This window comes from Oncorhynchus keta, chromosome 4, assembly GCF_023373465.1.
Source record: "Oncorhynchus keta strain PuntledgeMale-10-30-2019 chromosome 4, Oket_V2, whole genome shotgun sequence".
In the NCBI taxonomy this organism is placed as follows: domain Eukaryota; kingdom Metazoa; phylum Chordata; class Actinopteri; order Salmoniformes; family Salmonidae; genus Oncorhynchus; species Oncorhynchus keta.
The window spans coordinates 60,121,019-60,132,618 of NC_068424.1; the positions used below are offsets into that span (position 1 = coordinate 60,121,019).

An 11,600-nucleotide genomic window follows, 5' to 3' on the forward strand; every position below is an offset into this window, starting at 1 on the left:
ACCCACCGTGGAGAAAATATAGAATCAAATCTTTCCGAATATGTTGCCCAAGAGATATAGTCTTTCTGAATATGTTGGCTAAGAGAGTTAATCTTTCTCAATATGTTGCCCAAGAGATATCATCTTTCTCAATATGTTGCCCAAGAGATATCATCTTTCTCAATATGTTGCCCAAGAGATATAGTATTTCTGAATATGTTGGCTAAGAGAGATAATCTTTCTGAAAATGTTGCCCAAGAGAGATAATCTTTCCGAATATGTTGCCCAAGAGAGTTAATCTTTCTCAATATGTTGCCCAAGAGATATCATCTTTCTCAATATGTTGGCTAAGAGAGATAATTTTTCTCAATATGTTGGCTAAGAGATATCATCTTTCTCAATATGTTGGCTAAGAGATATCATCTTTCTCAATATGTTGGCTAAGAGACATCATCTTTCTCAATACGTTGGCTAAGAGATATCATCTTTCTCAATATGTTGGCTAAGAAAGATAATCTTTCTCAATATGTTGGCTAAGAGATATCATCTTTCTCAATATGTTGGCTAAGAGATATCATCTTTCTCAATATGTTGCCCAAGAGATATCATCTTTCTCAATATGTTGCCCAAGAGATATCATCTTTCTCAATATGTTGGCTAAGAGATATCATCTTTCTCAATATGTTGCCCAAGAGATATCATATTTCTCAATATGTTGGCTAAGAGATATCATCTTTCTCAATATGTTGGCTAAGAGATATCATCTTTCTCAATATGTTGCCCAAGAGATATCATCTTTCTCAATATGTTGCCCAAGAGATATCATCTTTCTCAATATGTTGGCTAAGAGATATCATATTTCTCAATATGTTGCCCAAGAGATATAGTCTTTCTGAATATGTTGGCTAAGAGAGATAATCTTTCTGAAAATGTTGCCCAAGAGAGATAATCTTTCCGAATATGTTGCCCAAGAGAGTTAATCTTTCTCAATATGTTGCCCAAGAGATATCATCTTTCTCAATATGTTGGCTAAGAGAGATAATTTTTCTCAATATGTTGGCTAAGAGATATCATCTTTCTCAATATGTTGGCTAAGAGATATCATCTTTCTCAATATGTTGGCTAAGAGACATCATCTTTCTCAATATGTTGGCTAAGAGATATCATCTTTCTCAATATGTTGGCTAAGAGAGATAATCTTTCTCAATATGTTGGCTAAGAGATATCATCTTTCTCAATATGTTGGCTAAGAGATATCATCTTTCTCAATATGTTGCCCAAGAGATATCATCTTTCTCAATATGTTGCCCAAGAGATATCATCTTTCTCAATATGTTGGCTAAGAGATATCATCTTTCTCAATATGTTGCCCAAGAGATATCATATTTCTCAATATGTTGGCTAAGAGATATCATCTTTCTCAATATGTTGGCTAAGAGATATCATCTTTCTCAATATGTTGCCCAAGAGATATCATCTTTCTCAATATGTTGGCTTAGAGATATCATCTTTCTCAATATGTTGGCTAAGAGATATCATCTTTCTCAATATGTTGCCCAAGAGATATCATCTTTCTCAATATGTTGCCCAAGAGATATCATCTTTCTCAATATGTTGGCTAAGAGATATCATATTTCTCAATATGTTGCCCAAGAGATATAGTCTTTCTGAATATGTTGGCTAAGAGAGATAATCTTTCTGAAAATGTTGCCCAAGAGAGATAATCTTTCTGAATATGTTGCCCAAACATGCCCTGCTCAAACCTACTTCTCAGCAGAACCCAATGTTGACTTTTGCCTACCTGCAACGTGGTGTTTGTGCCTTCATCTCATATTACTCACACTACCCAAGTCAGAACATACAGAACATATAAAACTCATATTGTTGCTTAGTATTATTAGCACATACTATAGACTTGCAAGATAGATAATGTGTTGAAAATTGCAGCCTCTAGGCAATATATGCATGGTTATATTGGAACTCTACACCAATACCAATGTGTCCCTCTGACTACACATATAGAAAACATATGGACCTCTCAAATATCTCAATACTTTTCCACGAATTAAAATCATTGTGTAGTAAAATAGATAGAATATTTCTAAGCATGGGTGCACAGACAAAAACATGTAATGTATACTTGGAAACGATTAATCTTCACCGACATGACAACAGATGTTTATTTGAGTGTATGAGTAGAAAAGGTGTCCCTCTTGTGTGGTGTCTCTTTCACTGCCTGACTCGCTGCTGAGCTTACAGTTGTATTCTCTGAAAACTATTATGGATTCTGCCCAGTTGCAGCCTTTACATTGTCAGTTATCTGAAAGTTTTGATGGTGCAATGGATGAAACAACTCTCAATAGTTACGCTATATTAAAGGTACAATCCCTTCTGTGATGCATACATACTTCATTAAGTCGTTTGTGCTGTGTCCCTCATACTGCATTAAAAAACTAAGCTGATGGTACGCAAACGTAACATTTCCATGTGCCGTTTTGTTGTGATCTCTGAACAGTAGATGAGTGACACCGCTCACAACCATACCACTTTAAAGTATCAGTATGTGACTAAGGTGTATCATCCTATACATGAGTAACAGTCATTCAGATGAAAAAGCCCTGAGAGATCTGTCCCATTGACCCCATAGACATAGACAAATAGACTGTCCTTAGACAATCCCTCTACCTAGAGGGCAATTATTAGCATCCTTCCAGCATGTCAATGAGTGGTCACATGACCTAAGCCATGGGCATCAATCACGTGCCCATCTTAAAAGGATAAGAGAGGAACCAGAAGACTAATCCTGGCCTATGCGCAGGTGTACGGTGCCCATTCTAGGACAACCTCAAGCCTCACCTCTCCTTGTGAGAAACACAGCCACCAAATGCAGATGGAGGAAACAGAGTTGTACGCTCGCCCTCTTAGCCCTCCTTGTGAGTGGTGAGCCAAGAGTGTTGTGTGTTCTAAAATGGACACCGAACAAACAATAAATATCCCTGACTCAGTACATGAGGAACACAGCTTCTAAATGGCAGGCGGATAACGACAGCGCATGCTTACCCCACCAGACAAGAGGTGAGCGAGGAGACAGCCCTTTGTGTGCATTTGTGGTCTACATGTTGTGAGAGCATTATTTGTTATCCCAAATCCTTTTTCTGAGGCTGTTATCTGGTTTCATTCAGATATCCATCACAACACATAAAATGTGATCACATGAGCTTTGAATGTATTCTTTGCGTATTACATCTCCCCCTCCCCCGCACTGAAGATAAATGTGCCCGCTGAAGGAGAAATGTCCAAATGCTTCAGAAGTGTGTGTGCGTGCATGCTTGCGTGCGTGCGTGCGTGCGTGTGGCTCTGTCCGTCTCCCTGACTGGCATGTCCATCAATCTGTCTGTCCGTAAAGCCAGACTTCTATCATCGGCACATATGAAACAAAAACATTCTACATAGAAATATAACTGTTTCCAAACTAATTACGAATTACAAATTAATATCCTGATATTAACATGAACTAAAGTTCCCCTTTTTCCTCCATGTATGCAGTCGGTTCTAAAATAAACCAGCACACATGAATGCTTAGATCACCGGTAATCTTTGATCAATTATTCTTGGAAATCCTGAGAAACACTTGAAAATGAAATGTGGACTTTCTATGACCAAGCGGGTCAGAAGTGATTATCTCTCAGCTCTCAGCACCACCAGCAGAATGCAACAACATTATCAGCAGTCAACGAGATATCGCCGTCAATTCAATTTGGATAAAAGCACCATTCAATGTACTTGAAGCCTCATAATACTTCATTATATTGGGTATGAATCCACTACAAACCATTACTTTTACTGGTCTTACACTGTGGTCAATGACTTGATATTACTTACTAAAATGTAACTTAATGTATCCTCAGAGTGTGTTGCATTATTCACCTGGTTTTGGACAACCACCTGTGATAAAGTTACTGGCCTTGGGGAAAAATAACAATCTATGTCTCACTGAACGGAATGTCACACCTTCAGTGGGATTGTTGCAGCAATCCATGCTCATATATTGTACTGTAGATACAAGAAAATACTTAGGCATTGAAATAAACGTGAAATGACTTTGCTATGCAAGAACAATAGAAGCAGGGCTTTCCACGATCGATACACAACATTACATAAACACAGTGATATATAAAGAAGGCCAGAACAATGTAGTCACACTTGGCCAGTGCTGTGATGTGCGGCTCGTTGTGACACGTGCAACTATTAAAATGTGACGCATGGTCAGACTCCTTAGCATGGTCAATGGCAATGGCCTGCTGGTCCTCCTACATAACAACCAGAGAGAAAACAGCAAAGACAATAACAACAACATTCAGTGTTTTGATCTCCACCCAATAACCACGCACACACATACATATGCACCACACAAGCACACACAGTCACACACACCCTACTGTACAGACAGGATTACCACACAGCCACAGGGGCTGAGCTTGTGTTAACCCGTTAACCCTCCCCCATCCTGTTAATGAACTAGATAACAGTGACCTGACCATCTGCCTTCAAGACCAAAAGGATCAACCCACACAGGGTTAAAGACAGGCATACTGTATGCAGCAGACAGCTTGAGCTCCATGCATAAACATGTCACATGTTTACATTAATACTGGATCGCTGAAATGGTGATAATGTTGCACTAATGAAAGTGTTACATCATGGCAGGGATTAATACTGCACTGATGGAAATCCACCCTATGAGCAAATAGCATTGCTGTGCCACAATGAAGTGAACTTGAAAGGAAAAATAAGAAATAATGAACCACACTATTACAATTGGATTCTTACAGTTTTTGAACGACTCACTAAGCTAAGTGCTAACATGTTCATTGAGCTGTAAACACCCTCATCTGTAAATGCTCTCTATCTGTCCTACAATAGCATTCCTAGGCTGTGTTATTCATCGGTCCCACATAAACCTAATGGAGAGAAAGTCAGTCAGAGTCAACAAGCAACACTACATTACCAAAAGTATGTGGACACATGCTCATCGAACATCTCATTCCAAAATCATGGGCATTAAAATGGAGTTGGTTCCCCTTTGCTGCTATAACATCATCCACTCTTCTGGGAAGGCTTACAACTAGATGTTGGAATATTGCTCTGGGGACTTGTTTCCATTCAGCCACAAGAGAATTAGTGAAGTTGGGCACGAATGTTGGGCAATTAGGCCAATTCATCACAAAGGTGTTTGATGGGGTTGAGGTCAGGGCTCTGTGCAGGCCAGTCAAGTTCTTCCACACCGATCTCAACAAACCATTTCTATATGGACCTGGCTTTGTGCATGGGGGCATTGTCATGCTGAAACAGGAAAGCACCTTCCCCAAACTTTTTCCACAACATTGGACCCATAAAATTGTCTAGAATGTCATTGTATGCTGAATGCTGGAGAATGAAGATTTCCCTTGGCTGGAACTAAGGGGCCAAGCGCAAACCACGAAAAACAGCCCCAGACCATTATTCCTCGTCCACCAATTTTTACAGTTGGCACTATGCGTTGGGGCAGGTATCGTTCGCCTGGCATTCGACAAACGCAAATGGTGAAGCGTGATTCATTACTCCAGATAACGCGTTTCCACTGCTCCAGAGTCCAATGGCGGCGAGCTTTATACCACTCCAGCCAATGCTTGGCATTGCACATGGTGATTTAAGGCTTGTTTGCAGCTGCTTGGCCATGGAAACCCATTTCATGAAGCCCCCGACAAACCTTTCTTGCGCTGAAGTTGCTTCCAGAAGCAGTTTGGAACTCAGTAGTGAGTGTTGCAACCGAGGACAGATGATTTGTACGCACTGCACGCTTCAGCACTCGGCAGTCCCCATTTTACGGCTGAGCCGTTGTTGCTACTGGACGTTTCTACTTCACAATAACAGCACTTATAGTTGACCAGGGCAGCTCTAAGCAGGGTAGAAATTCGACAAACTGACTTATTGGAAAGGTGGCATCCAATGTTGGTGCCATGTTGAAAGTCCTTGAGCTCTTCAGTAAGGACATTCTACTGCCAATGTTTGTCTATGGAGATTTCATGACTGTGTGCTCAAATTCATACACCTGTCAGCAACTGGTGTGGCAGAAATAGCCAAATCCACTCATTTGAAGGGGTATGCATAGTGTATTTCTCACAGCCCATCAAATAGTGACTTTGCCAGTCTATAGCCATGAATAACCCCTATTCCAACACAATGTCAGTCAAATGTTACAGTAAGTTAAGTTCCTAAGTGACCGCAAACCCCTCACCCTAAACACCTTGGTCCGGTTTGCCAGACACAGTTCAAGCAATGAGGATCAGGGTAGAGCAGTATGATACAAGTTTTTACAAAACATTTACTCCCTCACTGTGGTATTATATTCGTATTTCATCCCCTTTACCCCATACCATCCCTACTTCTCCTACCATCACCACCATCCCTACCATCCCTACAACCACTACCATACATGCCAACAATACCATCACTAGCATCACTACCATCATAACCATCACTACCATCCCTACCACAACTACCACTCTAACATCCCTACCATTGACTACCATCATTTCCATCCCTACCACTACAATCCCTACAACCCCTAGCACCCCTAGCATCACTCCCATCCCCACCATCACTTCCACCAATAACATACCTACCATCTCCACAATCACTACCATCACTACCGTCCCTATCATCACCATCATCACTATCATCACAACCATCAATTACATAACAACCATCCCTACCATCAACACAATCGCTACTATCACCAACCTTCACTGCCGTCCCTACCATCACCATCATCACCACCTTCACTACCACAACTACCACCACTAACACCACTACCATCACTATCAACACCACTACCATCAATAACATAACAACCATCCCTACCATCAACACAATCCCTACTATCACCACCATCACTGCCATCCCTACCATCACCACCATCACCACCATCTCTACCACAACTACCACCACTACCATCACTATCAACACCACTACCACTACAACTACTATCGTCAATAACATAACAACCATCCCTACCATCAACACAACCACTACTATCACCACCCTCCCTACCATAACTACCATCCCATAATCAATAATATCACAACCATCACTGCCATCCATCCCTACAATCACTACCATCAGTACCATCCCTACCATCACCACCATCACTACCATCCCTACAATCACCACCATCATCACCATCACTTCCACCACTAACATCCCTACCATCTCCACAATCACTACCACAACTACTTTCTACCATCCCTACCACCACTACCATCCCTGCCATCACTACCATCACATCCATCCCTACCATCACTACCACAACTACCATTACCAACATCCCTACCATAACTACAATCACCACCATCCCTAAAACAACCATCACTACTATCCCTACCATCACTACCAACCCTACCATCACTACCTGCACTACCTTCACCACCATCATCACAATTCCTAAGTATCACTACTATCAGTACCATCCCTACCATCACCAACATCCTCACCATCACTTCCACAACTAACATCCCTACCATCTACACAATCACTACCACCACTACCATCCCTACCACAACTACTTTCACCACCATCACCATCATCACCACCATCACCACCATCCCTCCCATCACTACCATCACTACCATCCCCACCATCCCTCCCATCACTACCATCACTACCATCCCCACCATCCCTACCATCACTAAAACCACTACCATCACTACAATTACCACCATCAGCACCACTATCACTTCCATCCCTACCACCACTATCATCACTACCATCACCACCATCACTACCAGTAGCCTAGATACAAGAAAATACCTTGACATGATCTCTATACTAAAGCTGAGAAAAGAACTGAAGAAATAGACAATGAAATGAAAGTGAAATTACTTTGCTTTACAAGCGCAATAGAAGCATGGCTTTCCACTACCATCCGTACCAACACTACCACCACTACCATCACAACCATCCCTACCATCCCTACCACCAGTACCATCACAACCATCACTACCATCACTACTATCACTACCCTCAATACCATTACTTCCATCACAACCATCACCACCATAACTAATATCTCTTTCACCACTACCATCCCTACCATCACCACCATTCCTACTGTACCATCACCACCATCCCTACCATCACTACCAAAACTACAATCACCACCATCACCACCATCACAACCATCCCTACCATCACCGCCATCCCTACATTCACTACCATCCCCATCATCCCTACCAGCACTACCATCACTACCAACCCTACCACCACTACCATCACTACCATCAACACCATCCCTACCACCACTACCATCACTACCATCCCTGCCATTACTTCCACCACTACCATCCTGACCATCACTATCACCACAACCACCACTACCATAACCACCATCAGCACCATCACTACCATCCCTACCACCACTACCATCACCACCATCACCACCAGTAGCCTAGATACAAGAAAATACCTTTACATTATCTCTATAGTAAAGCTGAGAAAAGAACTGAAGAAATAGACAATGAAATTAAAGTGAAATTACTTTGCTTTACAAGCGCAATAGAAACATGGCTTTCCACTACCATCCGTACCAACACAACCACCACTACCATCACTAGGGGCGAAATTCAGAAATCTCAGAAAAGCAGTACTAAGCTGGGATCAGTTTTACCTTTTTAGATAGCAATGATTAAACTGGGGGACCTGATTCTATACCAGAACTCCTAGATGCTTCATGAATACAGGCTGAGATTCCTGATGATTTCCTTTCGGGAAAGAAATATGCCACTTTGAGTAGCGAATGTGCACGCGTTGGTTGCCAAGTCATTGTAACGGGAGGCAGAGCGCACATTAATTTCTGCTGTTTCATCAATGCCTGTCTACTGAGGAATGTATTATGTTCGGTATTCCAACAACATTATTACGTCAACAAGTGTTGATTATGAGGTGCTATTCTGTGTGTGTGTGTGTGTGTGTGTGTGTGTGTGTGTGTGTGTGTGTGTGTGTGTGTGTGTGTGTGTGTGTGTGTGTGTGTGTGTGTGTGTGTGTGTGTGTGTGTGTGTGTGTGTGTGTGTGTGTGTGTGTGTGTGTGTGTGTGTGTGTGTGTGTGTAATGTTGTATCATGCATGCTTGTATACCTACATACCTGTTTATGTAAAGAGGGTTGTTATAGGTCACTTGCCCCATCATCACTCATGTGACATTCATCCCACTACAGGCCATCCACAACTTCAATAGACACTGATAGAAACTGATTGATAAAAGTATAAAGCCCTCCAACTCAACTCTGGACCTTGAAGCCAGTTCCATTGTGTGTTTTTTTTCATTATTCCCCTCTAATCAGGGACTGATTTAGACCTAGTACACCAGGTGGGTGCAATTAATTATTAGAACAGAAAACCGGCAGGTTCCGGACCTCGTAGGGTAAGAGTTGAATACCACTGCAATAAAGGGTCAAAATCCTAGACTGGTATCCTCTGTCTGTCTGTCTGTCTGTCTGTCTGTCTGTCTGTCTGTCTGTCTGTCTGTCTGTCTGTCTGTCTGTCTGGCTGGCTGGCTGGCTGGCTGGCTGGCTGGCTGTCTGGCTGTTGACACAAACCCATTAAATGGAAGCTCACAATTAGAAACAGCTGATCGATAGAGTGAGTGGACAGCATGGGCGATGCTTGAATATTAATAGCGTTACTAGTTGAATGACTGTTAAAAGCATCTTCTCCATATTCATAGCCTTCTATGAACTTGAATCAATGTGGCTCTGCCGGGTTTCTTTAAATGCAACTCCATATTCTTAGCCTCTAATGAACTTGAATCAATGTGGCTCTGCCGGCTTTCTTGAAATGCAATATATGTACCTGACATGAGCGGTTGAGCTGTGTCGTGAAATGGCGAAGAAGGGTGAAATATATCTGGAAAGTTTGGGGAGATGGCCTATGCATCCCTAATTCAAAGGCCACTACCCTTTCATTAATAGTCTGGGAGTTTCTAATGAGATTCTAATTACTGTTATCTTCTAGTTTGGATGGCAAGAGGCAGGGAGAAGTAGAGGGTCATTATAGGCCTGTCAGAGACAGACAATCCAAAAACACATTGGGTAGATTTTCTCCAATCAACCCATTTAATCAACAAAGAGGTCATTAGAATAAAACAATGAAATACTTAAGAGTTTATTCAAACCGAGAAGCACTATCCAGTCGGATTTAAAGATTAAGATACAGTACAACAATTGAAAGGGGGGAATCAAACATATAGAATGAATGGCCATCACGGTCTCATACAAGACTATGCCTATAGCTAAATGAGTCACGCGCAGCGAGAGAGACGATGAAATTAAAACTCGAGTATAATCACTCAGCCGCTAACGGTGTCACTCAAGGATTAGTGTGCTAAAGAAGAAAATAACACGCTAAATACTATGCAGCGAAATTAAACGCCCGACGCACTGGCATGGAGCGTCCCTGACATTCCCCAAAATATTGACTTTGTTTCAGAACTCGGCTACCTCTCACGGAATTCTAGCAGGCTACAGTAGCGGAGTAGCCTATAGCGCACTAACATAGAGTAAACCGTGAAGACTCAACTCGCAACTTCATTGCCATCAACTGAACTGTAGCCTATTGCCTACAGTTGCGGCATAGATGAGTTTATCAAGACCTGTGGTAAGTAAACTAAATCCCAAACCTGATACATATATTCTTTGAATATTGTATTTAAATAAAAGGACAGATTTCAGGTAATGGGGAAATAGTTTTACGCAGGGATTTGCCCTTGATGTCCATTACATTGCAGTTCGATGATAAATAAAACACACTTTTATGTAAGGTGCACTTTCAGTGGGCTATGTTGTATATTTATATTTACATTTCACAATTTTGTTTTTTTTTTTAGCAGAAGAAACACTTGAAATATCCATGTCTATTGTGTTTTACCTGTATGTCCAGACGCAAACCATCCAGAAGGATAATCCGCACGAGATTAGGAAAAAAAACTGTAGTTCACAACAACTATATATCAAAAGGGTCAGATGACATCCACCGTTTGTAACTAGAAATCCACACAATATACCTTAGAATAAGTTTATAAACGGGTAGTCTGTAAATCCTTTTCGAATACCATCAACCATTTTGTATAAAGAGCGAATCCCTGATTTTCAGCACAGCACCACCGGAGGAGTGGACAGCTCCGTTAGAAGCAGCGGTCTAACCTCACTCTCTTGTCTCCTGTGCCACTGAGGCACCAGCCACCAGCTCCAACCTCACCTACTGGCTGCGTCCCGATCCGATTTACATACAATCACAGGACGAACCAATCAAAAGCCCCGCAGAAAGCTCCTACAGAGCGAGAGTGGAGACAGACAATCTGCCTCGTCTGATTCCATTCGCTGGATATAATTATCCTTGACTTGAGATGAATTGGGGTTGGGGGGATGTCGAATGTCCCCTTCCTACTGTTCAGAATTTTGCGACACTGAAATTAGTCAGTCAAGTCCTGCAAACCATCATGAAAGTAAGTCACCATTAACAAAGGAGGTATTACAAATACAATAATCTATGTTTTCAGGAAATTATTCATATTTTGCTCATCAATGTGCA

At 41.6% G+C, this 11,600-nt stretch overlaps 1 protein-coding gene across 2 annotated transcripts in view; it reads right to left on the minus strand.

Annotated features, from left to right (window-relative positions):
- The window catches only part of LOC118379711 (follistatin-related protein 5-like), a 197,233-nt gene extending 185,864 nt beyond the window's left edge, over window positions 1–11,369 (minus strand). The window contains exon 1 of one of the 2 annotated variants that reach the window (XM_052511664.1): window positions 10,938–11,369. In XM_052511664.1, coding sequence (XP_052367624.1) covers window positions 10,938–10,960 — 23 coding nt within the window. In that variant the 5' untranslated portion in view covers window positions 10,961–11,369. The remainder of the gene's footprint in view (window positions 1–10,937) is intronic. The other variant, XM_052511665.1, reaches the window with a different exon arrangement.
- Between the last annotated feature and the right edge of the window lie 231 nt (window positions 11,370–11,600).